The 25,911-nt window shown below is 43.6% G+C and overlaps 1 protein-coding gene across 6 annotated transcripts in view; it reads right to left on the bottom strand.

The window, feature by feature from the left end:
• The window catches only part of LOC111855132 (syntaxin-binding protein 1-like), a 31,388-nt gene that overhangs the window by 5,447 nt on the left and 30 nt on the right, over positions 1-25,911 (bottom strand). For 3 of the 6 annotated variants that reach the window (XM_023833834.2, XM_023833837.2, XM_072706909.1), the window contains exons 1-14: positions 24,461-25,906; positions 8,951-9,000; positions 8,675-8,756; positions 8,499-8,575; positions 7,964-8,042; positions 7,650-7,753; positions 5,616-5,764; positions 5,327-5,411; positions 4,244-4,374; positions 3,348-3,455; positions 2,622-2,682; positions 1,924-1,989; positions 1,525-1,605; positions 1,232-1,370 (exon numbers count right to left, since the gene is read on the bottom strand). In XM_023833834.2, the coding sequence (XP_023689602.1) occupies positions 1,232-1,370; positions 1,525-1,605; positions 1,924-1,989; positions 2,622-2,682; positions 3,348-3,455; positions 4,244-4,374; positions 5,327-5,411; positions 5,616-5,764; positions 7,650-7,753; positions 7,964-8,042; positions 8,499-8,575; positions 8,675-8,756; positions 8,951-9,000; positions 24,461-24,497 (1,249 nt within the window). In that variant the 5' untranslated portion in view covers positions 24,498-25,906. Of the gene's footprint in view, positions 1-1,231; positions 1,371-1,524; positions 1,606-1,923; positions 1,990-2,621; positions 2,683-3,347; positions 3,456-4,243; positions 4,375-5,326; positions 5,412-5,615; positions 5,765-7,649; positions 7,754-7,963; positions 8,043-8,498; positions 8,576-8,674; positions 8,757-8,950; positions 9,001-24,460; positions 25,907-25,911 lie in introns of those variants that run through there. The other 3 variants (XM_023833835.2, XM_023833836.2, XM_023833841.2) reach the window with 3 other exon arrangements.

Raw genomic sequence — 25,911 nt, forward strand, 5'->3', positions numbered from 1 at the left:
TTTGTGGGGACTCTCCATTCATTTCTATGGGTATAACCCTAATCCCAACAATGTCAATCTTACCCCCTACCCAGCCCTAACCTTAACCATGACTAATCAAACAAGGTGCAAGACTTTCAGCGATTTTTAGTTTTTTGATTGCAGTCAGAGATTTTTGTAAAATTGAGTTGCCTTTGTGGGGACTGAAAAAATGGTTCCCACAAGGACAATATAACAAGTTTCTATCATACTGTAGGAACATGTGGTCCCCACAATGTAATATATCCTCCTGAGACCCCACCCATTGCAGTGGACATTTTGTTTTTGCATATATCTTTTCACTGATGTAAGGAAACATATTTATTCCTGTTGTACACTAAAGAAGACATGCTGTGAAATTAGAAACAAAAATAAATTTGATGTCTTATTTCCTCCAAAGACATAAAAAATCATAATTAACCTAAAACTGAAGGACACATTTTTCCTTGGGTCTCAGGAGGATATACATAACCCACACACACACACACACACACACACACACACATCAGTCACATTCAATGTGACTTCACACATCTGAACATATGAGTATGTGTGTATCAGGGATGGGAACAAGTTGTTCCTTGGCAATTCAAGTCAAAAAATTGCCGGCTGAGTCAAGTGTCAAGGCAGGTACCCTCAAGTCCATGTTGAGTCCAAGTCTTTCCATTTTTGCTGTCACAAGTCATCAAATTTATGACTCAAGTCTAAGTCAAGTCATGTAACTTGAGTCCCTACCTATGCCAGTTTTTTTACCTTTAGTGACTGATACTTGCTGCAGCAAAAACCCGCCACAGTACATGGTAGGATACAATCTTTATAGACAGAGAGAGGTAGAAAAAGAGTGTCCACTCACAGTTGTCCTCACAGTTTTTACATCAGTTTATATGCAGAGAGTGATGCATCTTTCCAACAAGCTCTCTCAGGAGACCTTGCATTCAGCCAATTGAAAATGCAGATTGCAGATGAGTAATGCACACTGATATGATAAAATTAATGTTATGGTATCCAGAGGGGGGACTATAACCTCAAGTCTTCTCGAGTCACAGGGTCCAAGTCAGGTCCAAGTCTCGAGTATTTGCCCTCAAGTCCAAGTCTTTCCATCAATTTTGCTGAATTGAGTCACAAGTCATGAAATTTGTGACTTGAGTCCAAGTCAAATCATTGGCCTGTGACTAGAGTCCCCACTTCTGCTGTGTATATGCATGCATCTCACCGTTTTTGAGGATGATATAAAGCAGAATGATGCGGATCTTGTCGTAAGTGCTGACATTGGCATCCAGCAAGATAGGAACAATGGTCCTCATGGGGTCCTTGATCTTTTCTCCTTCTGCATCAGTGCCCATGGCCAGGTCCTGGGACGGGGGCACATGGTGTATGGAGCACGAAAGGTCAAAGGTCAACGCAGGACACAAAAATTCAAAGCTATCTTGGCTTGATCTTTTTCATTTTTTGGATCGGTGTGTCATGCAGTAAGAAATGGTGACTGTGAGGTTCTGGTGTAATTACCTGTTCCACGCGGCACAGCTTGTCCACAGAGCTCTGGTAGTGCTTCATGCAGTCCTCAGCCAGATGAAGATGGGTAGAGTACTGAAAGAAAGCAAAAACCAAGCTTAAAGCAGTTGAGCTATAACAATCATCCATGTAGGAGGTTTTCACCAAGTGTGGGTCACATCTAGAGTGACCTAGTTAGCACTTAGCAGGGGTGGTAAAAGTATTCAAATTTCATACTTAAGTAAAAGTACAGCGAACACACCAAAATGCTACTAAAGTAACAGTAAAAGTCATCCAGTAAAATACTACTCAAGTAAAAAATATTTTGTTTTAAAAGTACAAAGTCTCCAGGGACTGTACTGCATCCTTTTGGATGAAGTTACTTAATCAGCAGGTGTCACATGACATGCTCACCTTGCTCAGCTCCTTCTGATATTGAGGCATCTTTTTCAGCATCTGGGAGAGGTCCTTTATGGTAGTCTGTAGGACACAGAGACACAAACTGCATGGGGACTCAAAAAACGGTCTCCACAAGGTCAAAATAACAGGTTTTTATCACATTGTAGGGACATGTGGTCCTCACAATGTAATATATACATAACTGTCATAGTTTGCATGGGGCATGGACTGAGGAAGCAGAGGCAGGACTCGAGGAGTCGGGGAATGCGGGGTTTAATTCAGGGCGAAGACAAGCAGGACCACAAAACAGGCGGAAATCACGCAATGGCGCTAATGACCGGACAAGGGAAACATACTCAAACGTGGAGTTAAATACAGCAGACTAATTAACAATGAGAATCAGCTGGTAACACAGGGATTCCACACGAGGTAGCGAGGGGGGCGTGGCACACAGGAGGATGGGATGAGAAGGGCCTGACACATAATCCACACACACAAACAGTGTTTGTAGGACCTCTTCGTTCTTTTAATTTTAAATACTCATGCAGTTCACAGACAAACTGCATAGCAGCATCCTCTAACAGCTGTCACTAGTGTGATGGGGTGAGCAGTGAGGTACTCAGAGGTTAAGGTACTCCTAATAACAACTGTGGGTGGGGGGCTGGGGGGGGAACATTCTTGGTTCAGGAACTGGGGGAGTGTAAGGCCTGTACCTTCTCTCCGGTGTTCATCTTTTTGCTGGCAGAGAATTCCTTCAAAGAGCGAGTCACTTCCCTGTGTGTGTGTGTGTGTGTGTGTGTGTGATAGAATGGGAGAGAGTGATGTGAGAAAAAGAACAAAGATCAGAATTTCTGACGAACATCTAAAGAGGTTCAATAGAAGTGGCACAAACGTAAAAAATCATACGGAACCGTAAAGTCAATAACAATGGCGGAGTGTTGATGACCCAATCCTGTTAATGAACTTTTTGAGACACTGTCATCATCCTATTTTCGCAATACAAGTTGAGAACTAGTTTCGTCTAAACCTGGCACTGGACTAGCAAACTTCTCATTCCTGAGAAAAGCTCATAGCTGTTATTGGGTTTCAGGGTTCTCAACTTAAAGGGTCAGCTAGCTGGAGTGAGCATTTCAATCGAGTCTGCACACACATGCACACGCATTTACAGGGTTTGCAATCTGTCCCAACACTATTGATGTAGCCAATTTTAGATTTATGATGGAATAATACAGATTTGCCATAAGATTTCTTGCGTGAGCGTGAGTCTGAAAGTGTGAGTTTTACGGTACAAGCATGAGAGTTAGTGACCATGGGGATTGTCTTCAGATAAAGGAATATAGACCAGAGCCAGCGTATGCTTTTGATAGCCCAGTTTGTGTCACTGATGTGATCCGTTTAGCACAGAGGCCGTCCGGGCTTGAGGGGATGGTGGGACTCACTGGGACACCTCAGCGATGTGCTTGTGACGTAGGGTCACCCACAGGTCGTCGTCCTCGTCCAGCAGAACCTCTTTCAGCCGGGTTTCTCCCATGCCACTGGTCTCATACCTGAGATGGATATGTTTGGATGGGTGGCCAGAGATGGACAGACAGAGAGAGAGACCTGGAATGACCAATACAGACCCAAAAAGGAGATTCGGTGGACAGCGTGGGAAGAGCAGGCCGACAAGCTCAGCAAGGCTGGCAGTCTCGCAAAAGGCAGAAATCGAGGCGTGACTGGCATTAGCGTGCTGGGAACCTCGGTCTCCCATTATAGAAGCATTGATGGGTTTTCTGGGTTTTTCTCAGCATTATTTTCAGTTTTTGTGCAGCAGCTGTTGTTATATCTGTGTATAATGTGCTGGAGGTTAAAGGTTAAAGCGATATAACTGGGCAGCTTGGGTCACGTGATAAACAGCGTAGGTAGGTACTTGGATGATATCTCATGCACAATTAAAGCTTCCATACCCAGCCAACCAACGAGTGCACAGGCTGTCCTTGTCATCAAACACTTTCTTTTGCTTCCTATTAGCTTACAGTTTTGTTCTGTTAAATTCTGGCATCTGTTTTCAGGGTTGCCGTGTTTGGTCAGCTAGCTGGTGTGACATTTTAATTTCGAGACAAGTCTGCACACTCATTTACATGTATGTAACACTTTTGTTACCTTGTAATTAGTCTGTAGGGTTTAGAAACTGCCGCAATGCTATTGATGTAGCTAATTTTAGGTTTATAATGGAATAATATAGTTGCCACAAGATTTCTTGCATGAGTGTGAGAGCCTGAAAGTGCGAGCGTTACGCTAGATGTGGGAACCCTGTGTTTTGAGGAGGGCGCAAAACTGAAACAAAGGCACTGACTTGTAGACGTCATTCTCGATGGGCAGCAGGTCGTAGCTCATGGCCTGGAACGTGAGTTCGTGCAGGACCGGGGAGACGGGGTCAAAGCCTCTGTCCAGGATCAGCAGCTGTGACTGGGCTTTATCAGGACCCTGCAGGAAGGTGCAGCAGCGGAACCGGAGGAACAAAGGGCACCATGTCTTCAGTATTCAGTTGGGTCAATCAGTCATTAATTAGTGTGAATTGTATTTACAAGCAGTAGTAATCATTTTCACAAGATGCCAGATGTACAAAATTCTTATTACGTATTATATTTTAATATTGAATTTTAATTATTTCATTAAGAGCTCAGTTCTACTCCCCCTTAGTGACACTAATCATTGTGTCCTGTCTCCCTCAATGCAAATCCCTGCACTGGAAACCCAGTTGTGCAGGTACACTGGAAGACTCCCTTCATGGTACTGAGACACACACACACACGTACAGTACAGGTGAAGGCGAAGTCTCAGGTCCGAGCACAGGGTCAGCCATTAATCCTGAATAATGTAATAGTGGCATGGGCCCCCAGATCTGAACCAGCGACCTTCCGCTCACAGGCACCTAGCCTGCAAAGCCACAGGCTGCCCACCACTGGGGGGGCAGTGCACTCCCAGTGGCCTAAGTCAAAAACTGCAATTCACTGACAAGATCATGTTTTATGTTGGCACTTTGCACCTTTGCATAAGCGGTTTGCTGGTATCCTCTAGATAAACAAAATAATAGGTTATAATAGGTTATGTGTGCTTCAGGTATGTGCTTTAATACATAAAGTAAAGAATGAGGGTTTTTGCCCCCCCCCCCCCCACTCCACTTCTGATCTAAAGTGACATACAATATCTGCATCAAAAAATTTTAACCCGTTTCTAAAATAAGACAGTGGACATGGCAGAGATGCAATTATCTGCTGAAGAAGCATCCATCACGGGTCTTAGGCCTCTTGTTGCCTTACGTATCACAGTCAACATCAATCCCTCTCTTTCTTTTTCACTTTCTCCTGCTTCCTCTTCTCCATCTTTGGTTAGGGGCTCCTTCTGTGCATGATCTCCCATCCATCTCCCCCCTCACCTCTCCCATGCTGGGGTCGTCCGCCTTGTATGCATCCAACTTGTCCTGAACCAGTTGTGCCAGTGTGGCAGTGTCCTTGCACTCCCTGCGTTTGGACAAATGGGGGCGGTAAGTACACACTCCAAACCCAGAAGTGTGGCTCACTACATAAAAAGGTGTAAGTTACTACCATAGAAATAGACCTACTGAGTACTGGGCACTGAACCCGCAGCAGGACAAACAGCCCTCTGGACGTGTCTTACGTTTATCAGATGGAATATAAAAGCATGCCCTGCTTCTGCACTCTCACCCTCTGTAACGGATGGAGGGGTACTCCTTCAGGGTACTACACAGCGTTGCAAGCTGACCAGCAAGCCTCTCCATGACTGGGTTCTTCATCTCAGTCTTGTAAGGGCTGTAAAAGCTTTGGAATACATCCGAGCAGTCCAGAGAGTACACCTGTGCAGAACATTAACACAGAAGTCCAGAGAGTACACCTGTGCAGAACATTAACACAGCTGTCCAGAGAGTACACCTGTGCAGAACATTAACACAGCTGTCCGGAGAGTACACCTGTGCAGAACATTAACACAGCAGTCCAGAGAGTACACCTGTGCAGAACATTAACACAGCTGTCCAGAGAGTACACCTGTGCAGGACATTAACACAGCAGTCCAGAGAGTACACCTGTGCAGGACATTAACACAGCAGTCCAGAGAGTACACCTGTGCAGAACATTAACACAGCTGTCCAGAGAGTACACCTGTGCAGAACATTAACACAGAAGTCCAGAGAGTACACCTGTGCAGAACATTAACACAGCTGTCCGGAGAGTACACCTGTGCAGAACATTAACACAGAAGTCCAGAGAGTACACCTGTGCAGAACATTAACACAGCAGTCCAGAGAGTACACCTGTGCAGAACATTAACACAGCTGTCCGGAGAGTACACCTGTGCAGAACATTAACACAGCTGTCCAGAGAGTACATCTGTGCAGGACATTAACACAGCAGTCCAGAGAGTACACCTGTGCAGAACATTAACGCAGCTGTCCAGAGAGTATGGAGCATGCAAACTGCGCAGAAGGCATGTTTATATATTTTTTCTTTCTTTTCAATTCTGCTTATAAGGATAAAATACAAATCCATTAATAATGTATATTTCTTTATGCACATGATTGCTGGGTAACATAACATTTATTGTTATGAATAACAATAAACAATAATAAGTGCAAAAAGCCAGTCTTCCTACATAAAGTACAAAATAAAAAAGTACAATAAAGACATTATAGATCATTCCCTAAGCCTATCTGTGTCTTACTAAGCTGGTGGAACTTTTGGTTGTAGGGAGTTAATGCAGAACCTATGTGAAACACAATATGAATATACAGTATAAGACATTATCTTTAAAACCAACATGGAAGTAATTTAAGCAACTGTATAGTAACATGAGTAAACATGAACTCTGGTGTGTCAGGGGTCGTCTAATGAGTTCCAAATATTTAGTAAAATTTTCTGTGATTACCCAGTATCCCCTGCCTGTGGAATGTTATCAAGTAAAATGCCATGTAGAATCCCTTCAGAGATGGACAGGCGGGGGAGCTCTGGTTGTCCTGTTATCTAGATAGTTGATACATGAGAGCATTTAATCCTCTTTGGTGGATATTATTAACTCCTTAGCAACCATCAGATATACGGACCACATAGATGGCAGGGTCAGGAGATCTTCAGAGGCACGTATTGAAAACTTTAAAACCTGTATTATTAAATTACAGCTAACTGAAATGTGTTGCTTTGTTCTGTTCTCAATTTCTGTTCCACAGGCCTACTGCTTGCTGTAACATACACCAATGTTTCCCAACCCGGCCCTTAGGAACCCACAGACACTCCACATTTTTGCTCCTGCCCAGCTCCCTGCCAGAGCAAAATTGGGAGCAAAAACATAGATTGTCTGCGAATCCCCAAGGACTGGATTGGGAAACACTGACCTACACTATCTGACAATAACCCCCCATCAGAGAATCATTCTCTCCTTCCACCCCACTGTTTATAGGTCCCCACTCTGCAACCCCTCCCTCTGTACCCAGGTCCATCTGTTCAGGGTCACATGACAGTCTGGTCGGCTTATCCCTCTACTGCACCAATGGCCACTGAGAAACAGCATTTGGATTAATTTGGAGAGGTTTGTGGGTCAACCCCCAGCTTAAGCTGTTCTGGAACATTCCATGGGTTCAGGTACCACTTGGCTGCATGCCTTCCTTATTTCCTTACTCACCGAGCCCCAGCCACACACTCTGTGTTGAAATTCCTGGGAATTCCTGGGGCAGCATGACAGAGTCTTACCTGCGACTCGTAGGTCAAGAAGGCGATGTTGATCTCTGTCAAGGTCTTGATTTTTTTGGAGGCCCGGGACTTTACCAGATCATCGAACAGGAGGTCAGGACATGCTGTAAGAGCAAGGAGGGATGCAGCAGGGTCACAACAGGGCATCATGAGGCAAGGAACTCCACAGGCTACGTACAAGCATGCCAAGTCAAACTCAGGTGGTCCTTTTCACCAATTCACTAAACTTTGATGTGCACTTTGCAGTGACATGCGAGTGTCAGATATGGCAGGCAGATGATTACACAAAGGTCACACTGGTTTTTGGCACTCACAGTCAGTGAAGAAGACATGCGCTCCTTTGTACTGTGGAGACCTGGGGTCGACGAAGTCTGAGATCAGCCCCTGTACTGACTGTAGGGTGAAGACAGCACATGTGTGACAGTGAAGACGGCTCTCCAAGGAACTTCAAGGCAGGTCTATAGCCAGAAACCTCCCTGGGTTGATTTTACTGCTGCTTTACTACTTTTACTACTGCTTTACTACTTTTACTAATACTTTGCTACTTTTACTACTGCTTTACTACCTTTACTACATGGCTACATGCCCGTGCAAAAAACACCATGTGACACTCAGCCAGCACCACCCTCCTATGATCTCATGGTAACAACCACCAAGACCAACGAGAGCCCAAAAGCTGCAGTATTTACCCTAAAGATGTTAAAGTGTTTCAGAAGAAAGTAACTGAGATGAGGACTGAACATTTGAGAGGGATAAGAGATGCAATGGAGCTTCCTCGTGTATTTTGCCCTTTTCAGTGTAGAAGGTGTGACGAGTGTTTCGCGTGCATCTTGTGTCGAGACCCTGTACCTGCTGAGTGGGAGTGAGAAGGTAAATGGCCTCCAGGCTGGGGAGAGGCTCACGTCTCTTGTTTATGTCTTCAACAACTATAGAGGACAGAGGAAAACAAAGAGTGAGAGTAGTAATGTGAAGGAAGCATCACGCCTGGGATCCCACCAACACGCCACCCTGGGAGAAACACTCACTAGTGATGCCCTCAGGCATGATGTCAGTCATCTTGCAACAGGACGACAGCATCCTCATGCTGAGCGGGTCCACCACCAGCACCTAGAACCAACAGCTGATTAGCAGGGGTGGGGCAAATGACTGGGGGGTGGAGCCTAGCACATTCCATCTTCTGACATGCTGGTATAACAAGTACGAAGTAAAAGATATTATTTTTTGTAAGGTTGCCACTATTGATGCTAACTGCCACATGAACGGAAGGGGGATATTGCAGTGATGGGAAGAGAAATTCATACCTTCCATACTCCCTTCTCTTTGACTTTTTTAATAACGTCGTTCATAATTTCTGTTGAACAAAAGGTAAGTGTTAGTCATACTGTAGCTGTCTTTAAGTAAAGAGAAATACACTGCATAGCCTATTCCAGCTAATTCTAGGTATATTATTATTAAAATGGTTTTAAAATGCTCTACTCATGTTTTATGAAGAGCAATGGATTTATTAATGATGCATAGCTTCTTAATTTCAAAAACATTGTTTAGACTATTTTCAATGAGAACATAAAAAAATAATATTTTTAACATCTATTTAGTGAAGACTATTGTCTACGGCAGCATACAGGTGGGGAGCAGGGAGTCCAGGGACAGCCTGCATCCCTGGAGTATTTGGGGTTGAGGACCTTGATCAAGAGTTCACCTGTGATAAGGTCACTCTGTCAAGTCTTGGGATGTGAACTCACAACCTTCCGGACATGGGCACAGATCCCACCCACTGAGCTGCACATCACCCTCACATAAACATGGTATTTGCTGCAGTACTGTCATTCCCGGTAAATTATTACCAGAGAGGAAAACAGCACTTGCTGACATAGAAATTTTACACATTACAGATCATGTGACTCACATATGCTGGAAACACCACATCACTTACTGCCAAAGAGCACCCCACACACATCTAACATGAGGGGGCTCGTCTAATGAACTTAACCCCCCACGCCTGTCTGGTGTGACTGCCATGGAAACAATCAGCTATAATTTGCAGAGACATGCTCAACTACAAGAAGTAGTGACCTTACAGGCTGGCTCATTTGCTGTCGCTGGTTGAATCGTAACTTTTGTTTACTAATCCAAATAGGATATTTCCAAAGTCTACTTTCCAAAGGACACTGTGGGCAACTAGCATGATCATGGTGAAGCCATGGATAATGTTTAATAAATCAGTTCATTAAAATGCTGAGCTTCATGTCATCAGGAACAAAACAGTCGTTTAACCTCATGTCATCATACGTCTTTAGGTCATTTTCCCCACATAAACTTTTGGATTCGTCCTAAAATGACACTGTCCCTAAACACAGAAGAGCAGATTAAAATATGCGAAACAGGAAGAAATCATCTAATGTAACTAAAGCTACAATACTATAATTTATTTAGGTTAATGTAATTCCTAAATGGCATAATCTGTGCTACAGTAACTCTACTCATTTACATTCATTTATTCAGCAAAACTTCTGTCATTATACAGCTGAGGGTCAGTGAGCAGGTTTGGCCAACATCTCTGAGGGAATCAGGGCTGAGGGCCTTGCTTAAGGGTCCAACACTGATATAACTTCCCCCACAGCCTTTGAGATTAGAACCCACAACCTTCTGGACATGGACACAGAACCCAAACCCATGGAGCTGCACACCATCTAACATATTGCCATACCCACTCTATAGCTATAGTTCAGTGCCTCTGTGAACCAACCCAATGCAATATCCTCACTCTAAAGAACATCTGCTGAGAGGTTCCAGGCACACCTTAACAGTTAACTTTTTTCTTTTCTGACAGCTGAGAGGAGCCATTACCTCTGGCCTAAAACAATGTAAAATTCACTGCACTTTTAAAAAATACCTGACATCAGGTTATGTACCACATATGAACACATAAAGAAAGAAAAAAAGTAGCTTTAGCAAAAACTGTCAGATAATGAGCTAAATGTAAATGCATAGGGCTCAGGAGAAGCTGACCGAACAAGGCTGGGGGCGGCTGCGGCAAAAACCTACCCAGCTCATTCTGTCATTATATACTGCGCTTTTTCACCCTGCCTTTGCACAGGACGTTACCTTCAAGGTACCTTTGCCGCTCTGAAGGGAAACTCTGAACTTGCAAAGCTTTTCATCCTACAACATGTCACTGCTGCTGAATTTTCGGTCTGCCTCTGTCCCAGATGGATTAACATGACATATATTGTTTAAAAAAATGTCTCCTCTTTGCTAGAGTGTGAGGGGCACAGCAATCACAGAGCCTAATCTCCAACAATCCTCTTAGCATCCGACTCATGCTATTTCTGGGCACTTCTTCACCACAGGAAGTGATGCAACCGGAAGGTTCACTGTGTGACAAATCTATGAATGTCTCCCTGGGCTTCTTCCGTTTTTTATTCTTTTTTTTTTTTTTTTTTTTTTTATATTCCCTCCTCCACCCCCCCTCTGCGGGGGACTGTATCTATTTTTTTTTTTTTTTTTTTTTATTTATTTATTATTATTATTATTATTTTTTTTTTTAATTATTATTTATTTATTTATTTTTTATTTTATTTTATATTTTTATTTACTTCCTCAAAAGAATGAGAGGGAGGGGGGGGGCAAAGGAGGGAAGAGAGAGAGAGGGAGAGAGAGGAATGGAAAGAAAACAGAAAAAAAAAAACAAAAGAAAAACAAAAAAAAACAAAAAAACCAAGAAAAAAACAAAACAGATAATCTGCTTCCATGTCTGTTGAAAAGAGAAAGACAACATACAACATCTGTACTAATCACAACGACCATCAAACGTTAAATGTTGTTGAACAGCACACACAACCAGCCTTACAACCCATGCCCAGAAACAACAGCCGATCAAGACAGTGTGTGTCCGTGAGCACGTGTCCGTGAGCACCTGTGTGCACACCTGTGTGTCAGCGCGCTGGTGTTCCTAAGGTTTCTCCAAGTAATTGTCTAGTAGTGTGTGTGGGGAGCCACAGCCCCGCCCACCCAGGACATGAAGTCGACACGGGGGAGACCCGGGCCCCAGATATCCAGAGACCCCCCAGGGCACGGGAACCCCAGGAGGACCAACGCAGGGACAATTGCAGCCCCCACCGAGAAAAGGGCAGAGGAGCGCTCCGGAGGGGGGCCATCCGGCAGCCACATCACAGGAGCCCCAGGGGGCCGTGGCGACGAGCACGCAGGCCCCGCCGGCGGCCGGCCACACCAGGGCAGACCGGACCCCGGGCCCAGAGATCCAAGGGACCCCCCACCCCCCAGCCAGGGCCCCGACAGAGCCGGAAGGGCCAGGCCCCGGCAGGCAACCGCCGAGAGTGAGCCAGCACACACCAGAGCATCCAGCCCCAGACATCGAGAACCACCAACGCATCGGCGGCCGGGGGCCTCATCCACCAGCAGGGAGTGTGGCGGGGGGTAATAGAGCCTGAGATGTTATTTCAGGTGGAGTCTAAGACCCAACCTGACACATACGTATAGACAGACAGGCACACACATACACAAGCATACGTTCCCACCCTCATGCACACATAAACAAATATTCACCCATTCGCCCAACATGAAGACACAGAAATGAACGCCGTACACACACTCACACTCCCCATATATACTCTATACTCCGAGATCTAGGCACCACCGCCCCCAGAGGGGCAATCCGCCACCAGACCTCGGAGATGGATCCCTTTTTTCCTCTGGCATGGGGACAAGAAGACCACCCCGGACCCCACAGCAGCCGAGAAGCCCACCAGCCCAGACCCCGACCGGACGGCCAGCTCCTCCCAGCCCCCGGCCCCAGATGGTGAACAGAGAACGGGGGTGTGAAAAGACCCCATGCTTCCCTCCGCCCGCTCATATGTGGTGTTGGTGCGTGTTGTTCTAAAGTGCTTTAAAACAGGGGAAGGGCATGGTGCTAACCACCCTCTGCCAATCAGCAGCTGGTGTCAGCTCGGCCCCTCCCCAGAACCCTCAATGTCTATATGCAACTTAAAATTGAGAAGTGGGCACTGGCACCAGAGGTAAGGCTGAATGAACAGACCGCCCTCTGGACGCCATTCCTTGTGCCCACCCCCAAGGCCCTAAATGTATGTGTCATGAGAGAGTAAGTAATGAGAGTGTCTAAGTTGTGATGTGTGATTGAGACACAGGTGGCCACGGGAGGACAGAGGAGGAATCCCCTGCATCCCAGCGACGCACCTGCACCTCAAAGCCCTATATGTGTGTTGGGGTGACGGAGCGGGAGGAGGGAAGCATTTAGGGATGGGGAGGAAAGGATCGGGGGGGGCAAAGTACCCCCCCTCTGGAGCCAGCCCCCCCGCTGACCCCCATAAGCACCCCCGTTCCCCGAAATCCACCCAGGGCGGGAGAGCCGAGGCCCATCCAGTCCGGGGGCCCAGAGCAGCGGCACCACCGGGCACCACAGAGCCCGGGGCAGCCAACCAGACCCCACCACAGAGGGAAAAACTACACCCACCCCACCATTCAGTCAACTCCCAGACTACATAAGACAACAGACACCCAGGTTTGGTCCATTCTCCTACTCTATTGGATTCCCCCCCACCCCCGCAGAGTGGATACCCCTAAGGCAGGGACCACCTGCGGGCAGATGGTAACAACCTCCCCACCAGCTAAAGAGGCCCCCAGCCCCTCCAATGCGCCGAAGGTCCCCGCGCCGGGGCCGGGCCCCAGTGCACGCGCCAGCCCACACCCCGGCGACCCACCCACCAGGACCCAAGCCCCCCCAGCCCAGCCGGAACCCCAGCCCGGAGGCAGAGCGCCCCCAGAACCCCAAGCCCGCCCCGGACCCACCCAGGAGCAGCACGGCCGCCAGGCTGGTACCCTACGTCCGCCGGCACAGGCTACCCCAGCAGCGCTGCATGCAGCCACCAGAAAGACGCCACCCAAGAGCCACCAAAGCCCCATCCAGGCCAGGACCGCAGTCCCAGCGCCGAACCCCCCCAGAAACCCCCCCCCCCCCCAGGGAACCCCCAGACACCCCAAGCCCATAGGCCCCCCCCCACACCAACAACAAAGACCGAAGCGGGACAAACCTGCGACCCCCCACCGCCACTAGGTGTTTTTTATTCTTACCTAGGGTTTGGTGAGATGGTGAGATGAAAAAGAAGACGCTCTATTGCTCACAAATCGTCACAATGGCAAACGCTGTGTGATGATAGAGTGGCCGCCGTATATTGAAAATTAGTACCTTTCCCTTCACTTGGGACTTCACTGTAATTTGCAACATTGGGTCATATGGGTTGAACTTAGACCAGGATATTCATTGCATGACTTGACGCCACCTACAATTAACTTGTTCTCTCACATCGATGCAGAAGGTGATCTTGGACATTCTCTTGGATTTATTAAGAAAGAATTGAGTTATAATAATACCAACCACTTGAACGTTAATGAAGACCAAAGTTATTTTAATTTACTAACTTAGAAATCACAGCTGATATCAACAGAATTTTTACAGAACAGAACAGAGACTAACCATTATTCAACTACCAAATTCTTTTAAGTATTGGCTTCTCCTAACAATTTAGTCTGAATGGGACCTTAACCCCCAGCTCCCATTGTCAGAGTTGCCTAATAAAGTACCTCACTAACAAAAAAAACTCATACAAGATTAATATACTGGGGGTAGATTTGTGACACTCACTCTTTGTGTTGCCTGTGGGTAGAGTAGCTAAAAACCTTACCCAAGTACAAGTATTGTTATTGCAAAACAATTTCTGAAATGTAAGTAAATTATTCATCAAAATAAATACTTGAATAAACAGAAGAAAGAAAGTATCAAGCAAAAATACTACTTAAGTAGCAAGTTACTAGTTACATAGGTCTGATTTAAATGTTTAAATCAGGGGTCAGTGATCTTATCCACAAGGTTTTTTGGGATAACCTTCAAGTCAGCTGTACAAACCCTGGTGTGAAGACCTAATTAGGGAGCTGCAGTAAAAACTGCACACACAGCAGCCCTTTCTGGATAAGAATGCCTAGCCCTGGTCTAGACGAACAACAAAGACCGCATAATGAAAATAACTAAGCCTGAAATTATTTAAAGACCTGTATTTAAACACATGTAAGGAACAGAATACGCATCTCAAATCAAGAGGTAATAAACAGAAATAAATCCAAACATTTCAATATATAAAATATAGCACAAATTCAATAAATTAAATAGAATTTTAAAAATCAATAAATAAAAAATGGAAGATAATAGGTAATAAACATACATACATAATTACTACATAATACAGAAAGCATATCTGTTTCATAATTATTTTGTGTGTGATTTCACCTACAGAAGAATTTACTACAAGGAAGAATATGGTGCGTGTTAAACTAGGGCTTTAAACCAAGAATAAAACATTTCAAGCTGTCACTTATGTGTATGTGTGCATGTGAAATAGGCAGAAAAGCCAGACTTAGGTCAGATTAAGCTGGATCCACATGTATTACCCTGGGGACAGTGTGGGACAAGACACTCGCGATTTTGGCCGTTTTCAAATGAGGGTCATCAGAAGATGCTTTTCGCTGCATGGGTATGAAAATGCCTATGGATGTAATTTCAACTTAATGCAATGTGTTTTGGTAGATTTCAATTTGCGTTTTTGAATGCAGGAATGTCAAACATTTTTGGCTACCATGAAAGGATTGCATCAGATGTGGATCTGATCTCATGTTAGACAGTGAAAACATTGCATTAATGTGGGACCAGGGATTTTCTGTCTCATTCCTTACTTCCGCCGTCTCTGAGAGAGTGCGACTGGTGACATTTAATTTTCAAGATTTTCTTTTCTTGTCCCACCACACTCACTCTTGCGCATGCCCGTCCCGGACACCTGCATAGCACCCCACCCCCTACAGAGCGTCTGTTACTCCTCATACTGTATAACCCACAGTAACTTTAGGAACCCCACTGATGGAAGATGCTACTCTGCCCCCTGCCTTGTAATTCCTCAGTTAAAGTTTTGCCACCATACTGAACTCCTCTGTAGAGGGAATGCAGAGAGCTGGGACAATAGAGCCCTCAGAGAGCCCGTGGGCGTCACCAGTGGTCATGGTGCCCAAGAAAGAGGGGAAGTGGCGTTTTCGCTTTGACTTCAGGCAACTTAAAAAAATGACTAAGGCTGTAGTGATGTATGTCAGGATGAGTCCCTCTCCAATGTCTGTTCCCTATTTGGCCAGCAGGGGTCGCTGGCCATCCCGTGTAGCTCCAAATGTGTTCTCCTGTTCCCCAGGTTGCCTTGTGGCTTAATGGGCTACGTAGGCACCTGTGTCACCCAGGCTCCCTTTTCAAAATTATGGTCTTTGGGTTATTTTTCATGGTCCCATGTTTTGCTCCCTGTTCTGTTTTGCAGTATTATTCAGTTACCTTTGTAATCCTAGTCTGCCTTAGTGTTTCATTGCCCTCGTCTGTGCTTGTGTTCCTAGTCCTTGTTACTGCCCACACCCGTTTCTTGTTGATCCTCATCAGGTATGTATTTAAGTGCCTGCTCCAGTTTAGATGTACATGCTGGGTCAGTTCCTGTGTTTGTTCCTGTGTTACTCCCTGATTTAGTTTTTCTTCGCCACCTGCCTGTGTTTAGACCCTTGTGGTGTCTTTTGTTTTGTCCAATCTTACTAATAAAACCTCAAGCTGCACCCTGGTTTGATTGCCCTCGTCTGTGCTTGTGTTCCTAGTACTTGTTACTGCCCACACCTGTTTCTTGTTGATCCTCATCAGGTATGTATTTAAGTGCCTGCTCTTGCTTTAGTCTTCAGTCGGATGTTGTGGCTGTTCCTGCGTTTGCTCCAGTTTAGATGTACATGCTGCGTTACTCCCTGTGTTACTCCCTGATTTAGTTTTTCTTCGCCACCTGCCTGTGTTTAGACCCTTGTGGTGTCTTTTGTTTTGTCCAATCTTACTAATAAAACCTCAAGCTGCACCCTGGATTGTCCATCTTTCCATAAACATGTTTATGGCTTCAGATATGTCACCATACTCAGTGGTAGAGAACACAGGATTTACTTCATTTTGATTGTTATGACGCATGTCTTATTTTTGAATCTGTATTTATTTTACATGTTTATTTTTGTGTGCAAATGAGCGTCCCTTAGTTTTTGTTATTCAGATATGCTGACAGACAGACCAGCTAGTGGCCGTCGTGAGATTCGGGCTTGTTGTTTTAGGGGTCGTGGGCTGAAAAGTTTGGAGACCATGTTCTAGAGGACAGAACTAAATCATATAGATAATAGGGGGAAAGAGCTGAGGAATCCTGGAGCCTAAAGGATTTTCCTGGGCTTTCCCTCCCCCACACAGCAATTACATAAAGAGCTAGAAAACATGGTTAGAACACTGAGACGGGGAGTAGATGGCAGGTTTACAGAGGACTATAAGCCTGCAAGTCACAGCGACACACTCAGCTCATGCGAAGTTGCACCTCTGTGCGTGCAGAGGAATTTAGAAGCAACCAGGAAGATCCATGCTCCACATTCCAGAAACCTGGGTGAAGATCTTCATCCTCACACTCGCACAGTGATTTTCACAGTGTCGTTATGTCCCACCAGCCAGTCACCTTTCCTCCCTCTCAACCTTGAATTCCCAGAATCAATCATCTTTGAAACTTACATCTCAATTTAAATTTAAAAAGTCTCAGGTGTAGCTTGGTTGTTTATAGATCTGGGCTTGTGTCAGGAAGGACATGGGTTCAAATCTCATGACTGGCAGAAAAATCATATCACTTGTGGGCCCTTCAGCAAAGCCCTAAACCCCAACTGCTACACAGATCTGACTTTTTTCTAGGTTTAATCTCTTTAATAATAATGACTTGCGTTCCATCTGTACAGAAGACAAGCAGCTGTCACAAATGCCTCCTATTATTTTTCCCCAAGTCCTGGGCCCAGAGAAGCTCAACCAGAGAAAAACCCTGAGAGTACATTCTTCCTGGAGTTAATCTCCAGTTCGGCTACCTCCTCGCACAACAACTTCTCTGTCTCTCAGAACACGGAATACCACTAATCCACTGAAGGTGAAACCTTGAAACATCATCTGGCCCAATCTGTGAGGGTGAGAGGCCCTTCAGATGGTGAAGCTTGGTAATACCCTGTTTCTCTTCTGCGGGTTTCATCTGTTCGTTGCGGCAACAGAAATAATGGCTCCTTCTTGCCCAGAGGCTGAGGCCATAGAGAAGCTGGCCAGTTGCATTCTGGGAAAAGGGCATCACACTAGGCAAAAACACCACCGCGCCCCTGACAAATCATGCAGATGCTATGATCTTGTGAGACTTAGGTTGTTGCAGCATGTCAATGAACCTAATGTTTCATGTTTAACAGTGGGCTATTGCAATACAAAGTCCAGTCTAAACATACTTTATTCTAAGATCCAAAATGTTTCATTGGCAAAGTGCAACAAGTGCATTGCAATGCGTACTTGTATAGCCACAACCAATATGGCGTATAACTAACATTATATAATAAATAACAAATAAATAGACAACAGATAATGCAGTGAAACCAACACTTAGACATCGCACAAAGTCCAGGCGAAAGTTAAGTGGACAGCTTGGGGAAATACACAGATCTTGAATCTGCTCACAACACAGGTTCAAGCAGGACCTCTTTAAACACCCCCAAATCAGCGTCCATAAACAAGGCATATACCTCACTGACGCTGAGCTACACAACTGGCAAGATCCCCCCCCAGGAACTCAAAGCTATGGGTGGGACCACCGTAATCAGGGGCATTCATACTCAACAAAAAACACAAGGTGTACCAAAAATGAGAGGAAGACAAAAAGTCTGAATCAAAGGCTTCTTCATCAGTAGAGGACATTACATCATATGCATGGCACTTTTGTAATATACGATTAAGCTGCTTTTATCCAAAACTGCTTAACCCAAACAAATAGTATTTTTGCTGAAAACAAATCAGATGAATCCCCTTTCTTAAGTGGTACAGCTGCGTGACCCTTCCAGGGACTCGAACTTGCTGCACCATGGATGCCGGTGTGGTTTCTGAGGCACTAGGCAGCCTGTTTGACATGCTTGGCAAGAGGTAGGTTAAGGGGCCACATGCTGATTGCAGTGCGTTGCTGCACCCACCACACAACAAACCACCTCAGGGATGAGAGCCTGAGTGCAGCTGTGCAGTGGGTGATACCTCAGCACCACACTAGTCTAAATGGACCAATGTGAGTTTTTTTCCAGTGGCTGGAGTGAGAATCCTGCAACCAAACCCTAAATTTCCCTGGAAGTTGGAGGACCTCCTTAAAGGGTTGGATGCAGATTAACATCATACCCAGAATGAAGCAAGTACAGGTTAGGGGCCTTGCTCAAGGGCCCAAGGGAGTTGGATCACTCCTAGCCTTCACGGGACTCAAACTAACAACCTTCCGATTAGGGGTGCACCGATTGCAGTTTTCTGGCCGATCAACGATCACCGATCCTTAGGCAACCTTACCTGCCGATCTCGATTTTTTTTTGCCGATCTTGTTTCTTTCATAACTAAAAGACAGTTACTTCAATGTTTCCATTTTTATTGAGTAAATTGATATGAATACTCACAAAACATGAGGTAGTGTCCTCAAATATAAATGAACATATAAATGAGCATTGCTGTTTGAACTACAAAATCATATTTTTTCTTCCAGACTTTAATTTCTCTAATTTTGTAAAAAAAAAATATATATATAGCTGTTATGACACACTTGTCCAAAAAATAGGGAGGGAGGCAGCCTGCACTGCACCTCTCTCGGGAATGGGAGAAAAGGCTGATTTAACCCTCTGGGGCCTAGGGGTAGGAAACACACTTTCACTGACTGGGGCATGATCACACATTTCATCACACTTAATTCATGGCAAATAAATTATTTCTTATATATTTGTTTTGCCATTACACTCATCTTTATTTTAATATATATTGTAAATATGTCAGATTTTTGTTAAGTTTGAAATTTGACATCAAAGTATAGACATTGCAAAATGCAGTTTGGAACACTTGCAGAAACATTATAAAAGTACATAGTAAGCAATGCTGGCAGTTTGTTTTGATCCCAGATATCTGATCACCAAAGTCTTGGCTACATGAAGATGACTAAATGGTGTAGATGCAACATTAATTTGGATAAATAAATAAGAAAAACCTAACTCATGTAACTATTTCTGGCTCCTTTCATTGAATATGTAGCAACTTTCATGTGCATGAATGAGCCATTGTCACCTGGCCACGTCCCCAACCCCCTTTTATGGCGCTGAAGGGGATGTATCTGGATCGCGTTTCACCGTTGCGCTGTTAATCAAATTACCATGCGAATGCGATTTGAATACGCGCTAATGCGGCTATTTAGAATGTGAATAGCGATCTTCGGGTGAGAGCGGTACTACACGCCCCCGATGCAGGTAAAACAAAGTAAGATGACATGGTTTACTTTTTTGCCGATTTAACCTAATTAAAAAAACTTTAATACTTCCGACAATGGACGTTTTGAAAAGAAGACAGATTACGGATTTAGCCAGCGTTTTTTTCATGATTATACATTAAGATTTCAGCGAGATATTTATAAACTGAAATAGACGCGAAAAGTACGCGATGTCGTCGACGACATACTCGACCCCAAAGAGTTAAAAGCATATAACTAAGATCGGTGGATCTCATGGGAATATGGTCGATTTCTGATCCCCTCAAATTAACGTGATCGAGGCCGATCGATCGGTGCGCCGATCGATCGGTGCACCCCTACTTCCGATTGTTGGCGCAGATCCCAAGCCTCAGAGCCACCACTCCACCAGCAAGATAGGGACCAAAAAACAGAAAGCTGTTGTCATAACATCTGCTCCTGTGTGTTTTTTGTTCATAAGGGCCACAGTTTGCTTTGAAAAAGCTATAACTCTATAATTCTGTTCTTGATGCAACTTACTGTGGCAATAAAACAAATCTGTCTGATGAAGGCCTCTATGCAAATCCTGAATCTGATTATCTGCACTGCACTGGGTATGATTTCCTATAAGCAGTGCTACATGGGAGTTAGGCTTGGCCCTTTCAATCTAAAAAAATAAGGGACACGCCCCCTCCTGCCTAGGGCCCCAACAGTAAAATTTGCCAGGGGGGTTTGCACACCCTGACCATGCCCCTCTGCTGCATAGGAATTTCTTCGTTTAATTTACAAATAAAAGTCACTTCAGACTATGAATAACTGAGCCAACTTCATGGCTTGTTTTTGTGGCACTATACTGTAGGTTAATGTGTTCAGCTGCTAACTGAAAGGTCGGTGCTGTGAGGCCACATCGGGATGGTTTGCTTTCAAGAATTTCCTCCTGGCATCAATACAAAACAGAAGAGTGATAGTTTATTAATCCCTGTGGGAAAATTCCCTTTTCATTTTACCCACTCTTGCTCTCCATGAGACCCATATGCAGGTGAGAGCAAGTTTGGGGGGGGGGGTCACAGTGAAGGAGCAGCCACTTTGCAGCGTCCAGGGAGCTGGGGGCTAAGGGCCCTGCTCAAGGTCCTACAGGCATGTGACTATTCTGCTGAGGCTGGGACTCAACCCAGTGACCTTCTGATCACAGGCACAGAGGCTTAGCCTGCTTTAAACCAAACTTCATAGTGTAAATACCCAGATAAGTGTGACTGTGCCCCTTCTCGTCCAATCACCCACTGCCTCCACCAGGGTTTCTCTAACAGATTTTTGTTCAAAGTCAGAGGTCTGGAACGATTTTCAATAACAAAGCAGCATCTCATGAATTTAATGAATTAACAATAGCCTTCGATATAGACATCAATGTACAGTGGTACCTCAGTTCTTGAACTCAGGTACCACCTGCTATGTCACGAAAGTCACATATGGGTCAAATGCAGAGGTCACATTTCGTTGTTGCGCACTGTGTGCTGTGGTGTGTTGACAATGACCACTGATCACTAAATTCTAATTCTAATTAATTCTACTGTCTCTTTTGTTTGCAAACCCTGGTTAAAACTATCTGACCACAGCTCTGTGAGACAGGGGCTCCATCGTCAAGCACCCAGGCCCTTCACCAGAGCTGTGGGATTCTGGTGTTCTCCATCTGCTTTGATAAGGCAAAGCCTTCCTGATCACCCCTTTGCGTGCCGCCTGTCACATACAGTAGACACCTGCACTACTAATCTTCTTACTTGTCAACTTGATCCAATTCTCAGCTTAATGTGGTAGTGGGGCTCTTCAAAGACAATCCACATACAAGAAAAATATTTTTGATTTCTCCCATATTTGCATTCTTCCTTAGCAATTATAGAATTTGTTTTTTATAACTGACCAACAAATTAAACCACTAAAGCTTTCCATCTACATGTAAATATAGAACTGGTACACCCTCAGAAAAAATGGTATAATTTTGTACCTTTGCTTGTCACTGGGGTTGTACCCTTGTAATTGTACCTTTTAAGGTACAGAAATGGACTCTGAGGAACATCCCAAAGGTACAAAGAACATTAATGTACCATCAATGGTACAGAAATGTTCCTTAGAGTCCATTAAAAGGTACAATTACAGTACCTACAACTAAGGGTATAATTGGCAGACCCTTGAGGGAGTGTATAAAGAATATGCAAAGCTTATTTGTTTGAAAATAAATGTTAATTGCATCGTGTTGTTTTGAAATTTAAAGGCTTTTTCTTTAGTCAACATAAGTTAAACAGTCATTACCTTAAAGCTACATGACATACGACTTACAAACGTTCATTTCAATGGTCTTGCAAAAATAGGCCTAATAATTCATAATAGATCAATATACACACAAAGACATTTAAACAGTATTTGGTTGTGTGCAGTTTTTTCAGATGAGTTAAACTGCATACTTTTTATCAGTGTTATTCAGAAATATATTTTCCAGGACAAGGAAATGTTTTATGCCTTTTCAGTCTCGGAATGCTGTCTAGAAATAATCTGATATTTAAGAACATATCAATACAATTTAACTCAGGTCACACCTTACTTTGTTTTGTTTTTTTATGGGCAAAAATTAAACATCATGCAGTTTTTCGTTAATCTCCATCCAGAAAGATTAGTTTCACTGACACTGAAACTCACATTTGCTTAATAATGGCATACTCATCAAAGTCGTTAGCAATAAACGAACTGAGATCTCGTGACAGCTGATAGGTTCGCTGTCCATCAGTGCGCCACACTGTCAGGCGCGCGGCTCCCTCTGCGCTGCCACGCAAACGCCCCCACAGGATGGTCAGAGACGCAAAATCACCGGCATATACTATGATAGTATGCTGAAATTAACTAATAGCAACATAGCACTGAGTCTTAACTCCCACATCGTATACCCTGGGGACAAATTGACCCCAAAGGCACATGTAAGGTGACTTCTCACAGTAACATAATTATTGTAGCGTGCAGTGGTGGACTGTAACAAAGTTTTTGTACTTCGTTACTGTACTTAAGTACATTTTTACGTATCTGTACTTTACTTAAGTAAAAATAATAATGCATACTTTTTATTTTACTCCATTACATTTTGCGGCAACTATCTGTACTTTCTACTCCGCTACATTTCTACAATTTATGCCGTTAGTCGTTACATTTTATGAACACAATTTCCTCAAAATCTTGCATGAAAAAATAGTTAGCCTATTGCGTTCTGGCGTTGTTTGCCATTTCCTACCAATCAGGTGGCTTTATTAGCTCCAATGATGGCAGAGCGCGCGTCAATTAGCAGCAGGAGCTGGTAGACTGGCTTGATTTCAAGAAGACGAGACATTCAACATGGACCCATTCAACATGATTTATCTTAATGATATATTAGTGGGTAATACCTAGTAGATAACTTGTCATCCACATAATTCTAAGTTAGGGTACACACAGTATTGCAGAGTGCACGCAGAATAAGCACATCAAACTTTCCAATACACATATACAGTACTGTATAGTTACTTGTAATTATTACGAGCAATGACATCGGTAGAGGCGTAAGTCAATATATCTACTATTCTTTTACAAAATGGCACACCCGAGACGTTGAGACAAACCATTGTGTGAGTACTTTTACTTAAAAAAATACTTTAAAGTAAATTTAAAAGTAAGTACTTAATACTTTCATTTAAGTAAGATTGTTGATGTAGTACTTCTACTTTTACTTGAGTACATATTTTGCAGGATATTTGTACTTTTACATAAGTACTAAGCTTCAGTACTTCCTCCACCACTGGTAGCGTGTAAAAAAAAAAACAATTTACAAGGCACGATGTTAATCCACTCTTTGAAAAATCGGCCTATATGACTTAGATTTAGAAATTCAGAAAGGAATGATAATACAATCCAAACTTTGGGAGGAACGTATCTATCGAAAAGGATTTTTTTCTGCCCTCCTTTTGGGAGATTAGTCGAAAGTAATCAGGAATCAGTCATGTTAATAAAAAAAAATTGTACCAGTTTCACAACCTACTCGCTTTATACAACAACAATAATAATAAGAATAATTTTAAAAGACAATTTGCAAAAAAATATATATTTTTGAGATTTAATTCTAGGTCGGCCTAGTTGAAAGACTGTTACTTTTCTTCTGCAGAAACGGCATTTTCCGAGATGTTATGAATAAATTGTTCTTCCATCTTCAAAAATCTGTAATCAGTGCCCAACGTTTGCCCAAGACTTAAGTGCTTCCGATACATCCTTACACACCTTCAGCTCACTCATAAGGATGCTTATAAGATCCCGTGTATAATAAGGTCTTCTGAAAACTACCGTTGTTCCTCGTGACATTTGTTCATAAAAAAATAAGATATGGGGGCAGGAACTGCAAAAAGGACAAAGAACATATATACTTACTGTCTCCGACCAAAGCCTTTAAGCCGACGGGTGCCATGGTGCGCGCTGCCTGGCCTTCCCTTCTGTGCTTCGGCCTTCCAGCCTTCCTTTATGAGGTTAGGATGAGCGTCTCTCATCGCGGCTGATTGCTGAGCTTCAGTATGGGGGGTGGGAGGCGATAGAGAGACGTCACCGAGTCTCTGCCTACCGTAACACCAAGCTTCCTACCTCCCTTATCGCCGACGGTCTTGGGTGCCGGGCGTCGTTTTCTACATCATTACTGTCCATGTAAATTATTCTACATGTGTCACTGTCGCTTAAAATGTCACTTCTACATTTCTTAACCGAATGTCGACTGCATATTTTTTTTTCAATAAATACTTTTATGACCGACAAAGATTAATAAATGTTTTAGTCGCGTTGTGTATATAAACATATTACTTATATCGGACATAACACATTTCTGCAACGGTTAACATGTTTAATTTTATTTATGGGAAATATAAGGCAAGGAATTGACTTACTCCATGAAATAAGATTTTATCGATGATTAAAACAAACAATTAAAGTAAGCAATAAGTTAGATTACACAGCCTACATCCTTTGGTATATATATAACATGAACTTACTTTTGTAATAGTTTATTTGGGTGACAGTACCTGCACAGTGCCACACGAGGGAACCAAAGCCAAATACTACTGTTCAGCATCAACATTTGAGCAAGAAAAATGCTGCAAAAGATAAGCTTTTGAAATGTTTGATATTATATGTACTTATTATTGCAATACTAATTACAGCAGTGACAAATTAAAATACAGTTTGTTAATTATGTCCGATACTGCACAAGACTCATACGGACTTTAAGTATTTTCACAAGCAAATCGACATGCATATAGATATCAGATTATGCTGTTTGGAGTACGGTGATTCGTTGTTCAATGTGATATTAATCGTCCTATTAAATATGCATGATACTCATTTCACCCTAGCAAACGATATTACATCTTAGTAGTTACTGGTAGGCTATTCTTTCGTTATATTTAGGAAGCGTTGATGTACATTTTTATCACGTGCATATCAAAGCTCAGTAAATTCGTTACTATTTTAGAAGAATTTGGCACATCGTTAGTTTTCCCCTCGCGAAATAACCGCTAATTTCTTGAATAGTTTTACGCCAGAATTACTCCAGTGCACCGCGGAACGTTCACGATGGTAATGCAACAGTAATATTTCGTTTACATTCAGTTGACTTTACACCCTGGTCAAATATAATCTGTTGACTTATTTAATTAGCATCCTGTATGGGAGTGATACTTGCAAGACGCAGATATTCCATGAAGACAACTAAATGTTGGGTAGCAATGGTATACCTTACACACAATGCATTACACATGTGTTTCTTCACAACCTCTTTTTTAATTCCAACAAACAGACTTCCAATAATATTATTTTACTGAGAAAAATGTGTATTC

Source organism: Paramormyrops kingsleyae, chromosome 2 (genome assembly GCF_048594095.1).
Source record: "Paramormyrops kingsleyae isolate MSU_618 chromosome 2, PKINGS_0.4, whole genome shotgun sequence".
Classification (NCBI taxonomy): domain Eukaryota; kingdom Metazoa; phylum Chordata; class Actinopteri; order Osteoglossiformes; family Mormyridae; genus Paramormyrops; species Paramormyrops kingsleyae.